Raw genomic sequence first — 26,199 nt, forward strand, 5'->3', positions numbered from 1 at the left:
GTAGCCATGTAATAAGCGGGATAATGTACAAGCAGCCGGTTGTTATAGGCCCTTTTCACAATGACGTCACTTAACTTCCGCCTTTTCGCAAAGCAGTGTATCATAACATCCGTCTTGCAACAAACATGAAGAATAAGAACTTCCGTTTTGCCGTCGTGCAGGAATTTAACAACAGTGAAAAAGAAAACTGACAGAACACTTATTCAAGTAGGCTACTTATCCTAGCACCTTCGCTAACACAAAAAGAAAACAAAACACTTACCTTCATAATCAAACAGGTACTGTTCAACAAAGAATTTGTGTCCTTTATCTAGCTTTGATCTTGTCGCAAGCGAAAATTTGTCTGCAAGATGTTGTACATCATCTAGCCGTATTTGTGGCAGCTGTGCAAGGGACTTGGTAAACTCCATTCTGAGGTGCTAGCGGAAGTAACGATACACTGCTTCGCGGCAGAACAGAAGATGCGTGACGTCATGTGAAAAGGGCTCATTGCGAAATAAGACCCTTCAGTGTGATACAAGACCCTCCGCTTTGTGTCGTGTCCTGATCACACTGTCTGGGCTTATTTCTGCGATAACAACTGTCTGCCTGTACATTATCCCTTACTTACATCATCATCACTTTTATTACAGACTCGAAGTCCAATTAAAAAAATACAAACAAACAAATGATATAAAACACATAAATACACAAAAAACTGTACAGCAGTAACCACATAAGAAATCAATGTATTACATAAAACAGTGATACCAATGCCTCCACAGCCTGGACTGATATGTGTAGAACAGTGTTTCTCAACAGGGGCGTTCAGAGAATGGGGGGGGGCGATGGAAGCAAGATCTTTGAAAGGGGGTGAGTGTCAGGTGTTCTTTGGGGGCGTTTGCAAGTTTGCACCAAATATCCAGGCAAGACAAGTTTAAACATTTACCTGCAAAAGATTACGATCTGCATCAGGAGCAGCTAGGGCGCAAACTGGTTTTAATCTAGCCGTGAATGTTTTTGACCACACACACCACGTGGTCACCACTGCGCATTGAGTGCAGTGCTGGTGACTTGCACCCAAAATCCTGCCTCTTCACCCCGGACACAGTTCTTCGCGGCAGCCCCATCGGCTTTAACCAAATATTTAATAACCTATCAATAAATTTGTATTCTCCCCGAGATGTGAGCACCAACTTTACTGTACAAAACGTTTGGACCGCTACAGGAAAAAGGGACAGCTGAGGCTTCGCCACATCGTGTTTGAAAAAAACACTTCAAACAGTCCACTTAAAGGCCATGGAGAGTCGAAGAAATTAAATGGGTAATCTTTCTTTTTTGGTAGAACACGAATAAAGGCAACTATTAGCTGTTGTGAAACGTTATGAATTCCAAACAGGGATTACAGCGAACGCGAACACAAAATGGCATTCTCTACTACTGAACGCAGTTCCTACTGTATTAGGGGTGGGCGGATCGATCCTGAAGTATCGATACTATCGATACAGAGGTTGTATCGAAAAGGATCGATCCTAACATAAAAATATCGATACTAATGTATTTTTACTACTGATTTTATTTATTTATTAATGTAGCTAATAATTGTATAATATAGAAAACCTTTTCCCCATACACCTAGTTTTGCGCACGTTGCTCCTCCCTGCGCCAAGCGCAAGCAGAGCAAAGGCAGCCATGTTCGCAACGCCTCTGGGCAGCTATTTACATCACGCACGTAAGTCCACAGGCCTATCTACTTGAATGGGGGAAGGTAGATATTTCTAAAATTGCTGGCAAAAAGCACAACTAAACAGCATATGTCCGATCAATAGTTAACCACGTGCCATAACTTTGGTTTGCTAAGCTTAATTTGCGCTAAAAAAATCACCTTTTTCGAGGTCGCCTCATCTACTGCGCCTGCGCACAGGCTGTCATTCCTCCCCATTCATTGTAACGGCAGTGGCGCTTGTTTTAATACTAATATCTTTGAGCAGAGGAGAAAGAAGATGAGCATCGTGTGGAGTTATTTCACTGCTGCGAATAAAACACTGCGATGTATGGCAGTAGGGCTTTGGGGGAGATTGAGAGTTAAATTACTTTATTATTTAAGCACTTAATTTACTTTGTTTTTCAAACAATTGTGTGCACTTTGTTCATAAATTCACTTAAAAAGTGTAATGAAAGGGAGACATGTTAATTTGTTCTATTAGTGTGTCTAAATATAACACTGAACAAAAACGGAAGAGAAGTTTTAAAATCTTTGTTCTTCAGTAATAATTTTGTGCACTTTGATTTTTTTAAAGCTAGAGAAGTAGTACTGGGATAGGGAGAAATTGTTTTGTTATATATTGTTTTTCTGTCCTGTCAATCTGTTATTATTACTATTTTCCAATAATAATTTGGTGCAAAGTTCATGTTTGCAAATTCTATTACAGTAATAAATAAATATATTTATTTGGTTTAAAATATGTCCTGTGTTTTAACATGCGCATGATAAATTAGCCTACAGGCACACAAATCACAAAATATTTTAGTGGTCATGAAAATGTATTCAGATTTAGCATATTAATGATGCATTCATCTGATAAATCATGACACTTCAGCTACAGGAAAGTAAATGTAAGTTCAAGTGAATGCTTCTAAAAGTATTGGTATCGGTACCAAATTTTACAGTATCGGCTACATTCACGTTAGAGAGGCGTGTAAATGTGCTGCTAGTAATGTATGTGTTTGTACAAGCATTGCGACGATTTATGTTTCTGCTGGGTTTTCGACAACCTCATGTCGGATGCTGGAGGGCTTAACTTTCCCAGAGCAATGCGAGCAAGTTTTTAAAAGTAATGTGTTATAGAACTTTACCACTAACATAGTCATCCGTGAACAGAAAATGTGCATTTGACATCTTGAGTTGCACAGACCGATCGGCATTCAACGCTAGAGAGATTGAAGATCAAACTGCTCCATGAGCGTTTGAATCATTCTCGCGGTACTTTGATGTCATATGCCAATAGATATGTGCAGTGCGGCAAACACACCAAAATACATTGATGTAGTATCATATAAAATTCGGGATTGGCGCCTCTGTCACGTGAGAGCTGTGTCATGTAACCATGACGTCAGCTGACTGTAGGGGCAGTTTTAACTGAATAGTGAGAGTGTAAAAATGTAAATACTTATTTGTAATCCTTGGAAAATATTTTCAATAAATTATATTCACTTCCACTCTAATGACAGCATTTAAAATGAATTACATTTAACTCTATTTATGATGTAGAAATGTTTGTGCAGAAACTCTAATATATTGTAATCATCTTTGGGTAGGATATTAATTCTCTACGTATCTAATCATCATCATATCTGAGCCCAAAATTTACGCTGCTTGGACTGTTTCAAGATAATAAAAAATAAATACATCCAATAATTTCTACATTGTAATAAGTGTTTATTCTTGTAAGAAGATTGTATTGTTTTCATTTGCCTAATTATGTCAGGGCAGAGAAACACTCAGATCCAATAGCGGGGTCACAAGGTTTTATTAGCAAAAGATACACAGAGAGTACGGAGAGAGTTCAAAAATCCAGGCACTGAAAGAGTCCAACCGTCCTAGCTGACTGCAAGGCCAACTGGGAGACCCAGTGTACGGCAGCGTCAGCACGGTGTGAGCAGGACGGCGGAAGAGGTGATGTGTAGACCGGCCACCAAGATGAGGTCGGGAGACGGTGGATAATTCCAACAACAGCGGCGAGGACGAAGCGGGCAGAAAACCGCCTCTCTGATGGAACAGGCAGCCCGTGGTCAGCAACAGGGGAAAGAGACCGTAGTCCAGGTGCCATTCACGATGGCGAGGTTGGTAACGGGTGATGCTTTGGTGAAAGCAATCCTCAGGGTATAGGTGGTGACACGGAGTAAACAGAACAGGAATCCACAAGGTATAGTAATCCAACACACGAACATCCACACGACACGACAAGAGAACACTAAATATCAAGGGCAAGACAAGAGGTAGTCAAATACTACTATTCACGGTACGACATAAACTGTAGTCAACGAACGTACAAGGGAAGTGAGAAAGTGACAGAGAATAAAAAGGGCTGAATTAATGACCACCAGGTGAGAACACAGATTAACGAGGGTAGATGCGGGCAGAGGTGGGTAGAGTAGCCAAAATCTTTACTCAAGTAAAAGTACAAGTCACTATTTTAAAAACTACTTGAGTAAAAGTAAAAAAGTATGCAATGAAAAAACTACTCAAGTAGCTAGTTACTTAGTTACTTTGTATCTGGTTATATAGGCCTACTACATAAAATTAATATTAAAGCCAATATTTGAATATTACATTTTAATCAATATTTTTAATTATCATAAGCAGATATCTTTGCAATATACTAGAGAGACTAAAGAATAGACAAACACAGAAGAGACAAGCATTTCTGTAAATTTCATCTAGTCCTGATGTCAATGTAGTTTACACAACTTATTTAGAATAATAGACCATGTCAAACTAAAGCATTAACTAAACTCAGAGCATTTCCTAAGATGATCTAGAACATCTGCAGTGCTCTCTTAAATGAAATACACATTTTTGAACAAAGCTCATGTTTTCTCGTGTTGTGTCACGTGTGTGTTGTGAAACGCTCTTACTTGTAAACAAACAGTAAACAGTGAACCACACGCCCATCAACAAGTTTTCTTCCTTCTGTTCTTCAAATGTATATTTCTGCAAGCCCACGTCTCTGTGTCTGACAGGTAACGCGCATGTTGCTGTGTCTGACGAACAGGTCGCGCGGGTGCGCGCATATGGCGGGCATTTATCATTGCTGGCAAACAATATGACACATTTGCAGTTTTGATTGTATATATATAGATTAATATCCACTTCATCCAATGCTCTTTGTGTTCTGCGTGTTCTTAAGTTTCGCGCTACGAGGAGTGAGTAATCCTGCTTCAGATGATTCAGATCATGCTGCGAACTGAACAAATCATTTGAACTGATTCATTAGCCTATTCAAATGGTTTTGCCCATTGTTCAATTAATGCTTTCAAAAGAATCGACTCAAAAGAATCGATCACTCGGGAATTCCCGTAAAAAGAGACGACAACCTTGAAATAAACAACGCGTTTTAAAAAGCATATTTTAAAATGAAGGAACGAAGGAACGTCACGCAATGTAAGTTATGTAACGAAGTAAAAGTACAGATTTTCTATTAGAAATTTACTCAAGTAAGAGTAACGAAGTAAATGTAGCGCGTTACTACCCACCTCTGGATGCGGGGCGACAGGTGATTCACATATACACGTGGACAGTGAGCGTGTGCGGTTGCCAAGACAACCGCAGCCAACTCAGTATACATACGTGCACACACACACAACAAACGAACAGTGCTAGCCTCGGGTCCCGACAGTACCCCCCCTCCACGAACGCCCCCAGGCGGTCTAAGAGGGGGCTCACCTCGTCTCCGATGGAGATCCACGATCAGCGAGCGGTCCAGAATATCCCGGGACGGCACCCAACTCCTCTCCTCTGCGCCATAGCCCTCCCAGTCCACTAGGTATTGGAACCCTCTACCCCGCCGACGCACGTCCAGGAGTCTCCTAACCGAGTAGGAGGGAGCGCCATCCACATGAGGGGGTGGGGGGGGGTGGTCGGCTGCAAGCAGGATTGAGGGGGGAAGAAACAACAGGTTTGACCCGGGAGACGACCCGACCAAGAGAAGGGGGAAGTCTGAGCCTGACGGCCACCGGATTAACCACCTTGGTGATGCGAAAGGGCCCTATGAACCTGGGTGCCAGTTTGCAGGAAGGCGCCCGGAGAGGCAGGTCCTTGGTGGTGAGCCACACTCATTGACCACACACATAGGTCGGAGGAGAGGACCGGTGGCGGTCGGCCGCTGCTTTGGTATGTCTCGAGGTCTGGGCCAACCCCTCTCTGGCTCTCCGCCAGGTACGCCGGCAACGCTGGACGAAAGCCAGAGCCGATGGTACCGCAGCGTCGGGTTCCTGTGAGGGAAAGAGGGGAGGGTTATAACCAATAGAACACTCAAAAGGAGACAAACCTGAGGCAGCCGACGGAAGCCAGTTTTGGGCGTATTCTACCCACGAGAGCTGTTGGCTCCAGTAACCCGGATTAGACGATGTCAGACAGCGGAGCATTCTTCCGAAATCCTGATTGGCCCGCTCGCACTGCCCATTGGTCTGCGGGTGGAAACCGGAAGACAGACTTGCTGAGGCCCCGATCTGTCTACAAAATTCTTTCCAAAAGCTGGAGGTGAACTGCGGGCCCCTATCAGAGACCACATCGACCGGCAAGCCATGGAGCCGGAAAACGTGGTCAATGAGCAGTTGCGCCCTCTCCCGTGAGGAGGGGAGTTTACGTAGGGGAATGAAATGAACCGCCTTGGAAAAGCGATCCACCACCGTGAGAACCACAGTGTTACCGCCAGAGGAGGGAAGCCCAGTGACAAAATCGAGGGCAATGTGTGACCATGGGCGGGAGGGGATGGGGGCGGAGCAGACCAGCGGGAGGGCGGTTACTTGGTTTAGACTGAGCGCACGTCGGGCAGGCCAATACAAACTGTCTGACATCGTTGGACCATGACGGCCACCAGAAACGCTGGCGAACTGACGCCCTCGTTCCCCGAGTACCTGGATGGCAAACCAGCCTGGACGAATGCCCCCACTGAAGGACTTCAGGACACAGCGCAGCCGGCACGAATAGTCTACCAGCCGGACACTCGGTTGGGACTTGCACCCCTCGACCGGCCTCCTTTACCCGCCGCTCAATTCCCCAGGAGATAATCCCAACCACCACCCCCACGGGGAGGATGGTGTCGTTAGAGGCACTATTCTCCAGGGTCACGAACAAGCGGGAAAGGGCGTCGGGCTTGGTGTTCTTAGACCCGGGCCGGAACGAGAGGGTGAAGTTGAAATGCCCAAAGAAGAGTGCCCAACGGGCCTGACGAGAGCTTAACCTCCTGGCCGAACGGATGTACTCCAGGTTTTTATGGTCCGTCCAGACCAGAAAGGGCTGCGCTGCTCCCTCCAACCAGTGACGCCACTCGCCCAATGCTAGCTTGACCGCCAGCAGCTCCCTGTTACCGATGTCGTAGTTACGTTCTGCCGGGCTGAGAGAGATAGGCACAGGGGTGAACCTTCTCATCGTGCATCGATCGCTGAGACAAGACTGCGCCTACTCCAACATCGGAAGCGTCGACCTCGACGATAAACTGGCCAGCAGGATCTGGAATAGACAAGACAGGAGCAGAGATAAAACGAAACTTCAACTTATCAAAGGCAGCCTGAGCTTGCTGATTCCACCTGAAGGAAGCCTTAGTGGAGGTCAGCGCAGTAAGGGGTGCAGCAATCTGACCAAAGTTTCTGATGTAACATCGGTAGAAGTTGGCGAATCCCAGGAAACGCTGCAGTCCCTTACAGGAGTCGGGTACGGGCCACTTGGCGACAGCCTCAGTCTTGGCGGGATCAGCCTGGATACCCGAAGTGGATAATATGTGGCCAAGGAACGTCACAGACTCGGCATGGAACTCGCACTTCTCCGCTTTGACAAAGAGTCGATTCTCGAGCAGGCGCTGGAGGACCCGTCTTACATGCTGGGTGTGCACCTGGAGAGAGGGGGAAAAAATAAGAATGTCATCCAGGTACACGAAGACAAACTGATTAATCATGTCACCCAACGCTGTTGACCAGGCCCTGGAAGACAGCCGGAGCATTGGTGAGACCGAAAGGAAGCACCAAATACTCGTAGTGTCCCGTGGGGGTGTTAAACGCAGTCTTCCACTCGTCTCCCTTCCGGATGCGGACTAGGTGATAGGCGTTGCGGAGGTCTAGCTTGGTGAAGACATTGGCTCCCTGCAATAACTCAAAGGCAGACGACATGAGAGGTAGGGGATACCTGTTCTTAACAGTAATGTTGTTCAAACCTCGATAATCAATACAGGGGCAAAGGGAGCCATCCTTCTTTTGGACAAAGAAGAAGCCGGCGGCAGCGGGGGAGGAAGAACAGCGGATGAGTCCAGCCTGCAGAGAATCGCGAATATATTGGTCCATGGCCTCTCTCTCGGGACCGGACAGGGAAAATAAGCGTCCCCTGGGAGGAGAAGTGCCGGGAAGGAGGTCGATGGCGCAGTCGTAGGGGCGATGAGGAGGAAGTGAGGCAGCCCGGGACTTGCTGAACACCGCGCCGAGATCGCGATACTCCACCGGAAACGGGGCTCAGGTCGGCTGGTTCACCCTGGGGAGCACAAGAAACAGAAACAGGAGACAACGCAGGACCAAGACAAGACACATGATAAGACGGTTTCCAAGCAAGAATAGTGCTGTTTACCCAATCAACGTGAGGACCGTGCTGTAGCAACCATGGGTGCCCGAGGACAATAACATTGTTGGGGGACTCGAGTATGTACAGCACGATGTTCTCACAATGATTCCCAGAAATAAATAAACTTACGCTAGGTGTGCAGTGAGTGACCGTGAAGAGGAGTGTCCTACCCAGCGACCACACCGACACCGGATTGGAGAGTGAGACGGAAGGAAGTTGCCAACGCCGAGCCGTCTCGCGGTCAATGAAGTTGCCTTCAGCCCCGGAATCTAATAAGGCTAGTCCTGAGTGCGTGACTCCTTGGTGTTCTAGGGTAAATGCCAACTGGGTGCGGGACGTGTCTGGGAGGGGGCAACTGAGCTTACCCACCAGTACCCTCTGTACTACTGGTGGGCATTGGCTTTTAGCGGGCATCTGATGGCGAAATGCCCCGGCTTCCCGCAGTAGAGGCAGAGACCCTGGGACAAACGCTGCTGTTTTTGGAGAGGAGGAAGACGGAGCCGCCCCAACTGCATGGGTTCCGCGTCCATGGGGGCCGGCGGCTGTGGATCGGAAGGGAGGTTCCATCCTGCGCCAGGAATTGGCCGCCGTTCTTCGTCTTCGGCGTAAATCCAGCCGAGTCTCAACTCACAGAGCGAGGGAAATCAGATTTTCGAGGTCCGCGGGAACCTCCATGACGGCCAGCTCATCTGCAATGGTGTTGTTTAGCCCCTCCAAGAATCATGCCCGCAGCGCTGCTGCATTCCACTCGAAAGCGGCACTGAGGGTCTGGAACTGGATGGCGTAAACGGTGATGGATGCCCTTCCCTGTGTCAGACGCAAGAGCTTGGCGGCGGCCTCGTCCCCCCGAACTGAGCGATCGAACAGTCTTTCCATCTCTCTACGGAACTCCTCAAACGAGGCACAACAAGGATTCTGGGCATCCCAAACGGCCATACCCCATTCCTGAGCCGGACCGGAGAGGAGTGTGAGGACGAAGCTCACCTTGGACGCCTCAGAAATGTAGCGCCTCGGCTGGAGGCTGAACACCAGGGAGCACTGGGATAAAAATGCCCGGCACGAGTTGGGATCGCCATTGTAGATGGGGGGGGGGGTTGTTTACATGTGGCTCGGGATCGTGCCGAAGAGGTTCTGTCTGGGCGGAGGCTCCGGTCTGTACAGCCTGAAGGCGCGCAGTAAGGTCCATAATCTGGGCGTGCAGCGTGCCGATCTACTGTGCCGCTGCGTTGAGACGAGACACCTGCTGTCCTAATAACACCCCTTGCTGTGTTACGGCCGTATGTAGCGGACTTGGCCCCGCTGAATCCATCTCTGGTACATTCGTTCTGTCAGGGCAGAGAAACACTCAGATCCAATAGCGGGGTCACAAGGTTTTATTAGCAAAAGATACACAGAGAGTACTGAGAGAGTTCAAAAATCCAGGCACTGAAAGAGTCCAACTGTCCTAGCTGACTGCAAGGCCAACTGGGAGACCCAGTGTATGGCAGCGTCAGCACGGTGTGAGCAGGACGGCGGAAGAGGTGATGTGTAGACCGGCCACCAAGATGAGGTCGGGAGACGGTGGATAATTCCAACAACAGCGGCGAGGACGAAGCGGGCAGAAAACCGCCTCTCTGATGGAACAGGCAGCCCGTGGTCAGCAACAGGGGAAAGAGACCGTAGTCCAGGTGCCATTCACGATGGCGAGGTTGGTAACGGGTGGTGCTTTGGTGAAAGCAATCCTCAGGGTATAGGTGGTGACACGGAGTAAACAGAACAGGAATCCACAAGGTATAGTAATCCAACACACGAACATCCACACGACACGACAAGAGAACACTAAATATCAAGGGCAAGACAAGAGGTAGTCAAATACTACTACTCACGGTACGGCATAAACTGTAGTCAACGAACGTACAAGGGAAGTGAGAAAGTGACAGAGAATAAATAGGGCTGAATTAATGACCACCAGGTGAGAACACAGATTAACGAGGGTAGATGCGGGGCGACAGGTGATTCACATATACACGCGGACAGTAAGCGTGTGCGGTTGCCAAGACAACCGCAGCCAGCTCAGTATACATACGTGCACACACACAACAAACGAACAGTGCTAGCCTCGGGTCCCGACAAATTATGAACACAAATTATTAATGGCAAACCTTTCATTATACCTCTGATGGAAGCATACACTGGCACACACATTTAGGCCTAAATTTACACACAATTACACACCTAAGTGAAGTGAATATAAGTAGCTTTTTAGGTTTTATTATGCATTTAGGAGAGTATTGAAGTTAAAGTTAAAACATTCTACTTCACATCGTTGTTGCTCCTTGGGAAAGTATGGTAATATTCCAACTGACTTTCAGTGACATGCTTTTTATTTGTTTTTATTAGTATTTCACGAGATAAACAAATATACATTTATTGAGATTACCGATGATCCCAATTCAGTGACATGCGTTTTAAATTATATTATGATAACAAATAATGTATTATTATTATTATTATGAAGACATTTAGCCCATTATTTTTGGTGGGGGCGGTAAGGGACCTGGAGAATGGATAGGGGGGCGCTGGCCCAAAAAAGGTCGAGAACCACTGGTGTAGAACTTACACTTATATTAGGTTAATATTAGTTAGGCCATCAATAATTTCATTTTTTGACTCATTAAGCCGACAGATACATTTATACATACTGTAAGATTTCGTAAAACAGCCTGGAAAGTATTTACGTGTAGTCCCACAAACATTTCACTTGCACTATGCCACCTAGGTCTCCGCAGAAAAATTCTCATTGCATCATTATAGACTACTTGGAGCCTTTGCAAGATTGCCGCACTATACCTTGACCATAAGTGAGCAGTATATAATGGTGTGCAATATGCTTTAAACAATAATATTTTCACTTAATCTGAACAGAAACCAAATTTACGTAAAAGTATGTTAGCCTGTATATACACCATTCAATGTTGCCTCTCTATATCATCATCTGTCAAATGCTCAGTAATAAGATGCCCAAGATATTTTACTTTCACACCCACCATTAGATTCTTATCAGACAGTGTGAAAACTGGGAAATTTAAACTAGTTTCCTCCTTAGTTCTACAAATCATAATAGTAATCTTGTTAGCATTATATATAATATCATGTTCAAAGCCATAATCAGAACATATGTTCAAAAGCTGCTGAAGACCAGCACTACTGGGACTGAACACAACCAGATCATCTGCATACATTATATTGCATTATATTCATCATTGGAGTTTGGGTTCGCCACAGCAGTGCAGTGTTGGCTTGCTCACCGGGAGACTGCATTTTTTTTTTCATTTATTTATTAGATATTATTTATTATAATGATCTTGCTTGGTCTATAAACACCATGCACTGTGCCGTGTTTTACCTTTCTGTGTTTTTCTTATTTGCTCCTGTAAAGCTGCTTTGGAACAATGCACATTGTGAAAAGCGCTATATAAATAAAATTGAATTGAATTGAATACATGATATGATTCACTAAAATATTCCTAATCATACAACCCATTTTGCAGGCTTTCAAATATTTAGATAAATCATCCATATAGAGATTGAACAAGACTGGGGACAAAATTCCTCCTTGTCTCACACCATTACTAACCCTGAAAGGAGCAGAGATTTTATTGCACCACTTTACTTACAATGTCTGGTGGGCATACTGTACCAATAACTCAAAATTCTCACAATATATTTAGTCACTCCTCTTTGTATCAACTTTAGCAATAGCTTTTCATGATTTACTCTATCAAAAGCTTTTGATGCATCAATGAAACACAAAAACACTGATGAGTTTTTATCTCTGTACTTATTTACTATTTCTTTAAGAGCATACATGTATATACACAAGTCAGTGCCATGTTTTGCTTTAAACCCAAACTGATTATCTGCCGAGTTAATAAGCACACTTATTCAATTCAATTCAATTCAATTTTATTTATATAGCGCTTTTCACAATGTGCATTGTTCCAAAGCAGCTTTACAGGAGCAAATAAGAAAAACACAGAAAGGTAAAACACAGCACAGTGCATGGTGTTTATAGACCAAGCAAGATCATTATAATAAATAATATCTAATAAATAAATGAATAAATAAATAAATAAATGCAGTCTCCCGGTGAGCAAGCCAACACTGCACTGCTCTGCTGTGGCGAGGAACCCAAACTCCAATGCTGAATAATGGAGAAAAAAAAACCTCGGGAGAAACCAGGCTCAGCCGGGAGGGCCAGATCTCCTCTGACGTGTCATGGCTGCACTCAGTGACCCCGACCAAAGCCACCGAGCAACGTCCACGAAGAACAGGGAGAGCCCACGAGCCGCGACCCAGGAAGCCCCACCCGCCGAAACCGTGCAGGTCCAACCCGGTCTCATTCCGCGATCAACAACAGACAACAGAGGAACAACCAGGGAAAAGTAGTAATGGCATAATTAACTTTATTCCTCTGTTGTCCGACATCGACCACAAAACAAGACCAACCAGACCAGATCCACACAGTCCCAACAAATGAAACGCCCCGAACCACAACCAACAAGCCCCCCCACTCCCCACAACACCCACCCAGCTACCTCCAATCAAAGTCACTGAGTGCAGCCATAACTTCAAACTGCTGTCGTGTGATGTAAGTTTAGCATTAAACTTATCCAACAAAATAATTTCTAAAACATAAGGTAAAATACTGGCTAAGGCTATGGGCCTGTAATTATCCAGGCTACCTACTTTACCAGCTTTATCTTTAATAACTGGCACTAATAAAATAGACAACATCGAGTCAAAAACCATGAGTCATAAAAGCAGTAAAACAGACAGCTAAAAGAGGGGCTATCCTCCTACTTCCATATTTAAGATGTTCAGCAGAGATATGATCTAGATCATGTGTTATCATATAGATCATGTGTTATTATAATGAAATATAGATAAATGTACATCATTGATATCAAAAGATACATGCTACTACGCTTCAGTTCTGCTATGTCTTCTGTTAAACAGGTGTGTTTTTAGAGAAAACAAAACCCCAGGCAACTGTTACTTCCATGAAAGACAGCGATGGCAGTGGAACTAATACTTCATCTACAGTCATAACACAGAATGTCACTGATGCTAAGATTCAAAGTAAAGGGTGAGTAAATCTGTTATATCAAGGGCTGGAAATAGAGGGGAACGTAGGCGTAGGAGTCCAAAGAGTGAATTTTAAGGGGGATGGAGTTCTACCTGTAGTGGATTATAGAGGATAATGTGTAGAGAATTTCCATTTTTCTACACAGATAGATAAATGCTATGCAAATTTCATATAAAAATACAGTGGAGAGTCCCTCCGACCATTTTGAGCATTGATTATAACAAAATGTTTATTGCTTTTTATTAACAATTTTTCTTCACAACGTTTTTTTAAAGAAGCACTGATTATTTAAAATATTTAACAATGATCTGTTATTTGAAAGGAAATGGAATTGGCTAAAAGGATATTTTTGTGTGTGTGTTTCAGATCAATTTAAGACCTTGTTGTACAAAATAAATGTCACTCTTTGAGTTCAGTTTTTTTATTGTTTTTCATCTCTTTCAGTTTTTCTTATGTATTTGCGCCCCCGGTGAAGGCGTTGTCTCCAGGAGCACCAAACTGGGCCTTGAGACTGCGTGAATGTGAGGTGTGTGCAATAGAAAGTTGCATATTTTATGACAGAACATAAATAACACATTCATTTCAGTAACACAACCTTTTGAACTCACACTAATGTGGCTTGCTAAAGTGTTTTTGTGATTGTTTCATGGGGAGCAGAAGATTGGAGACTCGTATCGCGGTTACTGTAACACAGAGGTAGAGATGGAGGCAATTCTGCGTCTACACAAGCAACAGACCCACACTGTGTTTGTCACACGTCAATCACCCTCACCTGCAAAACCTGCTACCCGACTCATGTGGAAATCCCAGTATGTGCCCTATGATGGAATTCCTTTTGTTAATGCAGGTAATCAGATTTCCTCACTTAATTATTTAAGTCTAAAATGTTTTTGCTGTTCTAATGGAAGAGTTAAAGAACCGATTAAACCAAATTGGGGTTTTGTTGCTTTTAATCCATTTCTGGTCAATTCAATCTGGTTATTCTAAATTTTATTCTAATGCTGTTGTTACAGATCGTGTAATAGTTTTTCAAGATTTGTCATGTCATTTCATCTTTGTTTTTTTTATGTGGGTTGTAAGGCAGCAGAGCCATTGTGATGGAATGCCAATTTGGTCCACGGAGAAAAGGTGTTCATCTTAAAAACGGACCAGAAACACATCAAAACATCCATTACAAAGCAACCTGCCCTGCCAGGTACCCAACCTACAGTCTGAGCAAACGCAAATACCAGATTTGTGCTTAGATTTGTTTGAATCATTCATGCTGTTGATTAAACAGACAAAATTCATCCATCAGGATATACAGTATATTAAAAAAGTGCGAAAATTCCCTGAGTACAAGGTTCCAACGGATCCCACAGTGGACAAGAAAGTAGTGCGGCAGGAACAGGAGAAAGCCTTCTTCAACCTCAAGAAGAGCTTGTGGAATGTTGGAGGGGTTCTGAGGTACAGTATAACATCTTCACAGTTTTATTAGCATTAGCATTATTTCAGTGCTCACTGTTTTGTTTACTATTTGTCGCATTCATAAATAGATATTACATCCAGCTCCCTACAGAGAAAGCTCATCTCTACCATGATGTGGAGACTGCAAACCTGCTTCCACTTCCAGAACAGATCAACTTTGCTGAGGAACAACAAAACAGAGAGGACAACACAGAGGAGGAGGGAATCGATGTTATGCAGGACATCCAGATGGAAGACGGAACATATGTCCCCTCTCGACTGCACCCACTGGTGGCAGAGAAGATCTGCAATTTGGTGGCACAAGGCCATACCCAGGTTTACACTGTCCGCAAGCAGCTCAGGTACAGATTCAGCATTACATTTTTTAAAAACCTGCAAAAAAAGCGTAAATCTGAACACAGTGGCATGTCGGGTACTTGCGTTATTCTAGGAAGTTTGTGGAACGTGAGATGTTCAAGCCAGATAAAGTGCCTGAGAGACACAATCTGTGTTACTTTCCAACTGTCAATGACATCAAGAACCACATTCATGAGGCTCAGAAATCTCTTCAGATGACAGCGGGAGTTACCTCAGATACAGAGGTGTACACAACATGCATTTCCAAAGCATTACATTCATTCAGTAAAATCATTTTTTATGGTAGGTGTAAAACATCTTTCATGTTTGTGTTTTCTCACAGTGGAAAGCAGATCCTTATAACCTGATACCAGACAATGTGACATTGACTCCTGCTACTGTGGATGGTAAAATACTGTGCTTAAAGGGACAGTTCACCCAAAAAATTCTGTCATCATTTAATCACCCTCGAGTTGTTCCAAATCTGTATAATTTTTTTGTTTGAACACAAAGAAAGATATTTGGAAGAATGCTTGTACCCAAAGAGTTCCATTGCTACAATAGTAGGAAAAATGACAATGGTAATGAAAGTGTCCCAGAACTGTTTGCTTTCCTACATTCTTCAAAATATCTTCTTTTATGTTAATCAGAAGAAAGACATTTATACAGAATTGGAACAACTTGAGGGTGAGTAAATGAAGACAGAATTTTTATTTCTGTTCCTTTAATTGAAAATATGACTCATCTTTACAAAACTGTTGTTGCTTACCATACTACATTCATATATGGTGTTGTATTGACAGTATCCTCTCAGAAGGGGGCACTCTTAGAAGGGATCGACACACTTTCTCCAGAAGCTGTACAGGTCTTTAGCTCTCTGACCTCACTGCAGCCCAAGATCTTTGCACAACTCCAGGTAACCTCGATAAATTTCATTATAAACTCCATGCAGTTCTTTGTTGTATCTGTTTGACCAAACTTACATTCGCATGATTATAGCAAATAAATAAAAATAATGAACATATTGACCACTTGGCTCATGTTCTTTTCTAACAAAGCTACAACCTACATCCAGCTACAAAGCTACAGCTACATCCAGCTACAACCTGCCCTGTTTCCAGGAGAATCTACTGCTCGGCATCCAACAGCAACACCAGAACCTGTCCATCCAACATGTCCTGCACCACCACAAGCTCTCCTGCTGAGTCCATCCCAGTTCCTCCAATCGAATCCCACCGCTGGAGAAAGGAAAGCTCTGTTTGACTCCCCGGCTCAGCACGAGTCAGCTGGTGAGTGTGACCTCAGTGACTAACGCTGAAATAGACGGTGGCATCACACAGATCCTGCTGGAGGACGGACAGACTATTCCAGTCCAGATTGTGGACGCATCTAGTATAAGTGAGTTAGCATGTATATCTTTATCATAATGTTAATATTGTACATGACCATTTATATTTAACTAATTATTTAACAAATTATTTTGTTTTTAAATAATCAGAGTGATGCTGGTAGGTAGATTCATTGTTCTGTTGTTGTATAGGCTTAGCAGAGCCCTGAACAGGATATAAATAGACACTTACAATGAGACGAGAACAGAAATAAATGTACACTTTGCTTTTCTCTGTCTGTGACTGCAAACGGTGCTTCACTGTGAAATTGTTTTATCACTGAAGGACTGATTAATCATAGTTATTTCAGTATTATGTGAACATTGTAGTACATGCAGTGTTTATTATTATTTTTTTTGTTTATGATCTCATTTTGCTATTTTAATTTATTCAAGTGACTTGACATGAAAATGAATTATGTATAGCTATAAGTTATGTAATTATGTTTTCCACATAAACAATAATGTCATTTTCTTATGTGATCTTGTGTGTTCTTGTAGACGGTTTCAAAGCAACAACATAAACAAACGTTACTGTGTGTGCATGCACGCTTTTGTGGCCCAAACGTAACTTCCACTACCCATCCGCAAAGAATAGATTTCCTTCAGATATAACAAGCAAAAGAAACCGATTATAAGAACCATTACTTGGCTAAACTTGCCTCTTCAATATTCTGAATTTAGACTGCATTACCATGTTCAACTGCTATATCAATGTTCCATATGGTTTTTCCTAAGGTCCAGACTTCCACAAACGTTTGAATAAAAACCACCAACAGAATATTTGTAACCGATTTAAAATCAAAAACAAATGATCAAACAACAATATTAAACAAATCTTAAGGATATTTAATTATATATATATATAATTATTATAAATAAATAAAACTAAAACCGGAAATGCTTCTGGACCAGTGTTTACATCTTGCGAAGTGGTTTATAAGAGATGTGTAAATAAAATATTGATGTGACAGGCAATTAAAAGTATAGGAAACATAAATTGCAGTTATTTTACAAAATGTTTATGTGGCGAGGGGGGCATGGTTTAGCGAGGTCTGCGGCAGGAGAGAGAGCCGGGAGACGAGCGGTAAGTGAGTGGAGTAAATACAAACAACCAACACCTGTGTCTCGTTCCAGTAAGGGCGCGGGGAGACAATATATAAAGACACAGGAAACGCTGAACGGGGAGAGAGAGAAGGAGTGCACACGGGCTCTTCTCGAAAGACTCGTGTCTTTGTTATTTGAAATAATGCATAATAGAAAAAATATGTAAAGAAAAGATTTGAAGGTTATATCTCCACATTAAGCTGTATCTTTATAAAAAAAAACATTTCAAACGCTTTCATAAGTAGCACGGGAACATTTTTGGTAAAAGCCAAAAAAACTTTGGATGGGTCAAAATTAACTTTATAAAATTTTTCTTTTATGCCAAAAATCATTAGGATATTAAGTGAATTCATGTTCCATGAGGATACTTTTGACCACACGTGATGATATTGGACATTATTCTTTGTCAATTGTAAGCACAATTTATTTTAATGACACTAAGAAATGTATGATTATCCTGATCTCTGCTACAGAAAAACTTAAAATAAATAATTATATAAAAAAGAAACTGTGCCTTGAGTTAGGACAACATAAAGTTCTGTTGAAGATATACACAGATACACAGTTTGACATTGTGAACAATCCAGCAATTTATTATTTTACTCAAGTCAAAACTGTTCATTAGATGAAAAAGCATATCTGAGCCAATAGTTGAAAGTATTGGTGAGAAATTATTGGTTTAAATAAAAATATCAAAGTATATCTGTGAGTGCGTCTTCATGAGCAGATGTGTGATTCAAGCCAAGCAGCTTCAGCAATGCAAAATAGGAGAAAACCCAGGGACGAGAGATATCCTGTGTCTGGTCCAGCCCTCCAGCCTCCACAAACAGACCTCGATGAAACTTAAGGTGCTGCGCCAATGCTGCCCTCTGCCTGTCATACAGAGAAATACAAAACGCATCACAAAAGTATTCTGACAGTTTGATACAACCCACTATTTTTGAGAAGTTTATAGATTTAGAGAATATTTTGCCCTTTACAACAATAAAATCTCAATTACGTTTTATTAGCATCTTAAAAAATAAATAAATGCAACTACACTGGCTGTTTTATAGAGTTTGCTGTCATTTTGGAGTAAATTATGATCACAAGAACAAACACTTTGTAAAATTGTGTGTTACACCTGTGATATACCTGGCAAACAGTTCAGCCTGCAGTCTGGCCTCTTCTTCAGCTCGCATCGCTGCTTCTTCATCCCTCCTTTTCCTCTCCTCTGCAGCCTTTCTCCTCTCCTCCTCTTCTTCCTTCCGTCTGCGCAGATACCCCAGTCTCTCAGCCTCCCCCATCTCTAAGAGCTTCTTGTGCTCTTCCTCTTCCCCAGCTTTCTCCTCCAAACGTTTACGTTCCAGGTCAGCTGGTAAATCATTTATTCATATGTTCACTTATGCAAAAAGCCTAATATTTACAAGTTATAATTTTTTATGAAGCTTGTTGTCAACATGTTTAATGACGCAAACACGTCAATAAAAACATATAAAATATAAATTTATTTGTTCTGATTAAAGCCCATTGCACATTGAGTCCGAAATTTGCCTCCGAAATTTACACACGTTAAAAAATAAATACGACCTCACGTTGTATCAATCACATTTAGCCTACACACTGCCTCCGATATTTTCGTCTGTCATAAAAAAATTCGTACCGGGTTCGATTTTCTGCGTTTTCGCATCCGTATCAAGCATTTTGAGTGGCCTTTTTTAACAATTCAGAGACACCGTACAAACGAGAGCCAAATACGAAAAAACGCATACGAAAATTTCGGACTGTATGTGCAAAGACCTTAACACAGATAAACATATTTGGAAGAATGCTTATCCACCTTATTTACGATGTGACGTACTTCCTTTTTGTGTTAAGACTTCCATTTTATTAGCCGGCCGGTGGAAAACAATGGAAGTGTGTTGCAGTGGGAGCACACACAAAAGCTTTCAAAACATCTCTGATGAATATTTTTCACACCCGCAATTTATTACACAGTGGGAGGATGAAGTGGATTTATTCAATTATTTCGTATTTTCTCTCGGAGTTGACGAGTCTTCGATGCGCAACCATAAAAGCACAACCATAAAAGCACAGACGTACGAGTAACGTTACATGCGCAGTGGGAAAGTCAGTCGAAATTTGTACATGACAGACCACGAATTCGTGTTTTTAAAAGCACACTGTAAAAATGACAGATATTTACTTAAAAATATTTTGTGTAATATTGTTACCTTAATTTTTTAAAGTACTTTAAAGCATATTTTTAACACAATATTCCACGAATAAATCAAGTAAAATTACCTAAAATATTTAAGCACGGTACATGATAAACTAAAAAATCAAGAAGAAATACTAATTTGAGCATTGGAGATAACTTCTTGATCTTTTTTAACTTCAGTTTAACATTTATTATTGTTTATAACATATAAGATGTACAAGTAAGCTGAGAGTTGACTCAGTACTGACATTAGCAGCATTACTGTTCACTGTGTGAAAAAACATACAGCTTGAGCTCTCCCACAACCTAAGCGCAAGCACCACTCTTCTGAAAGATGGTAACCACGGAACTCAGAAATACAAACAGAATATCTTCTAAATCTTAAAGACAACTGAACAATAAACACTATCAAGTCTTTCATTTTATTCTAAAGCACATAAAATAGCACTTTTTCACAAAAATGACTCTCCTAATGCTGTCGCATGCAGAGCATGCTGGGAACTCTAAATTCACTGCTCAGTTAGGGAAATTAACTTAAATAATTAATGTCCACCACAAAATAATTAAATAAAGATCCTTTATACAATTTTAAGTGGGCTGAACATGATAAAATTAAGTTGAATTCACTAAATTATTTGTGATTTAGAATTCCAAGATATTTCTATAATTTTAACTTAAATTTTGGTTAAAAAAACAAGAACACAATTGTATTAAGTCAAGTTTACTCAATTAATTTCATGAAATCTACTACGACACAGAATCATTTTTTACAGTGCAGATTTGAATACCAGTCAAAGTGGAGCAAACATTACTGAATCCTTACAACTTATAACGGAAGAATGGAGACGGCAGGTTGCTCTTGTATCCAGTAGGGGTAAAATCTTTGCGTGTCAGGTGGCACCTGCCTCGCGACCCGTCACTCCTGCCTCGCTGCCTGTCACTGTTTTATGTGCCTGCCTTAGGACCAGTCACTGTTTTATTCAAATGTTACGCTACCTGTCACTGTTTTATTCACATGTTACGCTAGCTGTCACTGTTTTATACACCTGCCTCGCGACCAGTCACTGTTTTATTCACCTGTCACGCAACCTGTCACTGTTTTATTCACATGTTACACTGCCTGACACTGTTTTATTCACATGTTACGCTACCTGTCACTGTTTTATTCACATGTTACACTGCCTGTCACTGGTTTATTCACATGTTACACTGCCTGTCACTGTTTTATGTGCCTGTCTTGCGATCAGTCACTGTTTTATTCACCTGCCTCGCGACTAGTCACTGTTTTATTCACCTGCTTCGCAACCAGTCACCGTTTTATTCACCTGTCACGCAATCTGTCACTGTTTTATTCACATGTTACACTGCCTGTCACTGTTTTATTCACATGTTACACTGCCTTATTCACATGTTACACTGCCTGTCACTGTTTTATTCACATGTTACACTGCCTGTCACTGTTTTATTCACATGTTACACTGCCTGTCACTGTTTTATGTGCCTGTCTTGCGATCAGTCACTGTTTTATTCACCTGTCTCGCGACCAATCACTGTTTTATTCACCTGCCTCGCAATCGGTCACTGTTTTATTCACCTGCCTCGCGATCAGTCACTGTTTTATTCACCTGCCTCGCGATCAGTCACTGTTTTATTCACCTGCCTCGTGACCAGTCACTGTTTTATTCACCTGTCACGCAACCTGTCACTGTTTTATTCACATGTTACACTGCCTGTCACTGTTTTATTCATGTTACACTGCCTGAAACAGTGGTTTTATTCACCTGTCACGCTGCTTGTAAATGTTTGAAAGATTGTGAACTTCTATAATCTACAGGTAAATATTTTATTTACAGACAAAAGTTAGCAAAATCCTTACCCAACTGTAAATACTATTAAAAAACAGTTATAGCCTATATGTTGGTAAAATGTTATGTTACTTGTAGCATCTTTCATTTACTGTACATGTCATTGTTAATAAGGGTGTTAAAGTTAGATCTATTACACCTTAATGTTAAACTGTCCTTGGTGTGTTTTATTCTCTCTTTTGCAATGCTGGGCAAATATGACAATAAACTACTTGACTATGAAATTCGCTGTCACAGATTATTGTGGTAACTTCACAGACCTCTCCGATTCAATGGCATCATGGGGAGGAGAGGTGGTGTTTGTGTCTGGGTGGGGGCTTTGGGGGTTTTGATGCTTTTCTAAGAAGTTGTGTGAATGTTCTGGGGTGTGATACATTCCGATTCTGCTTGTTATCCAATCTATTAAAACAGGCCTTTATTTTATACTCTGCTTCACTGCTTCCTCTCATTACATTACTTGCATTTCTTATGTTAGATTGTTTTGTAGTATTTAATAGTACAAATGAATGCTGCAAATGCTATGGCTTTATGAACTGTAAAATGTTTCTTATGTCAATAACGAACTATGAAACTGAAGTTGTCTAACACTCAAAAAGTTTGCACTAAACACATATTATATACTGCTTTGTACTTCTGATCGTTACCTGATGAAAAAATGTGTAGAGAAACAGTTTAACATTCTATACAACAAAACTTGATGTATTTCATGTTTTATAAATTAGAAAACGTAAAATGTTACTTAAATATCTATGTATATTTTTAAATGCATAAATAATAGCCTACGTTTGTAAATATATTTATTACACAAACTGTATGGATAGTTTCATTAACGATACATGCATGCTTTGTTGCACAAACAAACGCATCTTAATACCAGGTGTAAACAGCCCCAAAGTGACACAAAGTATGCCCCACCCATAATGCACAGAAGTGAGGTACATTCTACCCTCCCCCAGGTTGCCCTATATGTCGCCTTTACCTAGGCTACCTTCAAAGTAAGTTATTTGATTGTTGTATGTGCGTTAAACCTGGCGATTTGATTGGTCGAACAAAGACGCCTATGTCGGAGACAGCGGTGAAGGATTCAAGGAGCTTCAAGGACTAAGTACAGTGCATCATTTTCAACGTAAGTTCATAATCGTTATGTAACAAAAATAGTTTATAATATAATATTTTTGATTATTTTAAACATTGTTGGTTCTGTATGATGTGTTATGGAATTTGTGAAGAGGATTTTGTCAACCAATTTGCTACTTTGAAATATAGGCCTATATATATACTTTTTCTATCGCAACTTAAAACACTTTTTAATAGGTTTAGGTGTTGACAGTTATTTGAAGAGCCGACAATGGAAGGTAAGCAAAATATTAAATTGTTCTTATTGTTTATGTCATAGCTCCAGCCGGTTATCCAGCCGGCGTCAAGCCCTGTCCAGCCGGCCATCCAGCCGGTGTCCCAGCCGGCCATCCAGCCGGCCATCCAGCCGGCGTCCCAGCCGGCTTTCCAGCCGGCGTCAAGCCCTGTCCAGCCGGCCTTCCAGCCGGCGACAAGCCCTGTCCAGCCGGCCTTCCAGCCGGCGTCAAGCCCTGTCCAGCCGGCGTCAAGCCCTGTCCAGCCGGCCTTCCAGCCGGCATCAAGCCCTGTCCAGCCGGCGTCAAGCCCTGTCCAGCCGGCGTCAAGCCCTGTCCAGCCGGTCTTCCAGCCGGCCTTCCAGCCGGCCCCTAGTCCGGCAGCCAATCCGGCCCCGGGGAGACCCCCAGGGTCAAGGACTGTTCCCCCCAGGACTCCTCCTAAGTCCCCTTGGACTACGCACCCTCAGGTGCAGCCGGGGACTGGGACTTCTCCCCACCCCCATGGACTGCCCCATATGGGCTCTGGTTTGGCCCCTCCCATGTTTGTTGTTTTTATTGTCTCACCCTAGTCCCTTTGTTATTGTGTCTTGTCTGCCCTTGATTTTGTTTTCTTTGTTTGGTCTTGTCCTGTCTGTCTCCCAGTCTGTCTTGTCTCGTCCGTCTACCCCTTGGTGAGCACCTGGAGGTGCTCATTAAAGGGGGGGCTTCTGTCATGGCTCTGCTTCCTTAGTCATGGTTTTCTTGGTCCTGTAGCAGAGCCATGGCAAAGCCTTAGGTTTTATGTGAGAAGACCATGAGATGTTTGTTTTTTGACATCTCATGTGTTTTCTCAGGTCTTGTCATTGGCCCCACCCCTCTCGTTTCCTGTATTGTCTCCCTCTTGTGTCTTATGTTCTACACCTGCCCCTGCTCGTTATCCCTCGTTTGTCTTCTCTATTTATACCCTCATGTTTCTTTGTCTTGTGCTGTTGGATTGTTCATTGCGTTCTGTATGTCCTGTAATTCTGCGTGTGATTATTCCTCGAGTTTCCTGCCTTGTCTTGCCCGTGTTTGTAAGTTTGAGTTTTGGATTTTTTAGTTCTTGTTCTGCCCCATTGTGGGAAGTTTTTGTTTCATGTTTAGATCTTAGTTCTGTTTCTGTTTAACACCCCCTCGTGGGTTTTTGTGTTGTGTTTAATAAAGTATTTGTTTTGTTAACCCCGTCACTACCGCTGCCTGCGCTTGGGTTCTTCCACGTATTCCGTGACAGTTTAGCCATACGTTTTATTTTAAAGGTTGTTATATATGTTTATTTATTTATTTATTTTTGTATGTCAATCGGTACTTCAAGTAAATTGTATTAAACGCCTTTTCCAAAGCGTTTTATTCACTGAGGGTTGATTGTGGGTGCCTCGGGTAAAACTGCTAGAAAACGCAGTTGCGATGATGCACTGCGAAAAGTTGTTGATTGTGTCAGTGAAACCATTTTATAAGTCAATGTTGTCAGTCAATTTTGGGCCTACATCCAACCCGAGTCAAATTTTGTTTACCCCTATTGACTCGGTGTCGCACGACTGTGGATAACTCGAGAATTACGTTTCTCTGCTTGTTTTCATGGTCTCTCAAAGCTGCGTTTATCTGATAAAACTTCTGTAAAAACAGTAGGCCTACACTGTAAAAATAAAATTTTCACCCAACACAGTAACTTGACCAAATATAGTGTAGGCCTATAATATATTATCCTTATTAAAGTAAATGTAGTCTATGGTTTTGTTTATACTATACATTGTCACGTTGCCATTAAAGATTATTTTCATTATGTTCACTTTATGTAGATACTTATAAGTGTTCAAACAGTTTTACAATTGAAAGTTCGTAGTAGACACTACATATATAAGTTATACGTTTTTAATTATGAATTATTTAATAATTTGTTTAATTTTTCATTATTAAGGATTTTGTCCTTAGTTAAGTCAGTTGTCTAATTAAAGTGGGTTAATTTTTTGACATTGCTTAGTAATTAGAGTTAGGTTAACTACTTGCCCCCCCACCAAAAAGAGTTAAATTAAATGTGTAATGCAACAAATGTCAAAAAGTTTTTGAACATCAAATGAGCACATTCAACTAATTTCTGAAAGACTATGTGACACAAAAGACTGTAGTAATGATCAATGAAAATGTTGCTTTGCATCTCTTCTATATTTTATTTACAGGAAGAAAATTTGAGTTTCTCAGCAAAGATGAGTTTTTAAAAATTGGAGGTGATCATGACTGTTGTTACTGCTGTACATCGGTTACAGCATCAGAACATCATTTGTCTATTCGGCATATTCGGTTTGCTATATACTTTGAAGATGGAGGCAACAGTAAGTAATCTCTGTAAATTAATTTAATTTCCAAAAATATAAACAAAATATGCAATGTTATTACAAAATCTAAAAACATGTTTTTGCCATTTTAGGCAAGTTTACCATACCTTGCAATTGCCCAGAGCGAAAATGTGATAAAAGGAGCCATTGGCATTGTCCTAAGTGTGCCAAAATAATTAATGGAGCTCCAGATTTTTAATGCCACTTACAAAATCATGGTAAGGTATTGAAAACCATTTAAATTATTTATTTTGCCTCTGACAAATTAAGGTAATTACTACACTGCGCATTTCAAATTTGTTCAACAACAGGGCTGACAGTGACAGCAAAACCTGGTGAGTACACTGACAAATGTAACTCAACCAATCAACAGATTGAAAAAAATCCTTTTAACTAAAATTATAATAACCACAGTGGAATCTGTCATATTTTTCTCAGATGAGGAAGAACCCTGTGAACAGACTGATAATTTACATCAGGAGTAACAAGGAAAAAGAATGTGCCAGAAATGTGGCATTCATTTCAGCAGCATGTCAAACTTAAGAAGACATGAAAGAGAGCAGCACGCTGGACAGGAACCAATGATATGCATTGACCCAAAGAATGGACTTTGTTACAACCAAACATTCCCATGGTCTGAGACTTCCCATACATGTACAGAAGTGTTTACCAGCACAGCACTATGATTGCAAAATGGATGA

At 41.8% G+C, this 26,199-nt stretch overlaps 2 protein-coding genes across 5 annotated transcripts in view; one reads left to right on the forward strand and one right to left on the reverse strand.

Moving 5' to 3' along the window:
* Window positions 1–26,199, forward strand: part of LOC130550140 (calcium-responsive transcription factor-like) — a 62,541-nt gene that overhangs the window by 468 nt on the left and 35,874 nt on the right. Inside the window, 12 exon segments of the mRNA XM_057327522.1 lie at window positions 13,307–13,436; window positions 13,881–13,962; window positions 14,094–14,283; window positions 14,517–14,631; window positions 14,669–14,672; window positions 14,743–14,882; window positions 14,972–15,244; window positions 15,334–15,484; window positions 15,583–15,646; window positions 16,043–16,155; window positions 16,315–16,508; window positions 16,510–16,637. Coding sequence (XP_057183505.1) covers window positions 13,307–13,436; window positions 13,881–13,962; window positions 14,094–14,283; window positions 14,517–14,631; window positions 14,669–14,672; window positions 14,743–14,882; window positions 14,972–15,244; window positions 15,334–15,484; window positions 15,583–15,646; window positions 16,043–16,155; window positions 16,315–16,508; window positions 16,510–16,637 — 1,584 coding nt within the window.
* LOC130550138 (uncharacterized protein KIAA2012 homolog) overlaps window positions 17,642–26,199 on the reverse strand; it is a 56,830-nt gene continuing 48,272 nt past the window's right edge. For 3 of the 4 annotated variants that reach the window (XM_057327519.1, XM_057327518.1, XM_057327520.1), the window contains 2 exons: window positions 18,868–19,087; window positions 17,643–18,606 (listed from right to left, as the gene is read on the reverse strand). In XM_057327519.1, the coding sequence (XP_057183502.1) occupies window positions 18,426–18,606; window positions 18,868–19,087 (401 nt within the window). In that variant the 3' untranslated portion in view covers window positions 17,643–18,425. Of the gene's footprint in view, window positions 18,607–18,867; window positions 19,088–26,199 lie in introns of all 4 variants that reach the window. The other variant, XM_057327521.1, reaches the window with a different exon arrangement.

Source organism: Triplophysa rosa, unplaced genomic scaffold (assembly GCF_024868665.1).
Source record: "Triplophysa rosa unplaced genomic scaffold, Trosa_1v2 scaffold243_ERROPOS425983+, whole genome shotgun sequence".
Taxonomy (NCBI): Eukaryota; Metazoa; Chordata; class Actinopteri; order Cypriniformes; family Nemacheilidae; genus Triplophysa; species Triplophysa rosa.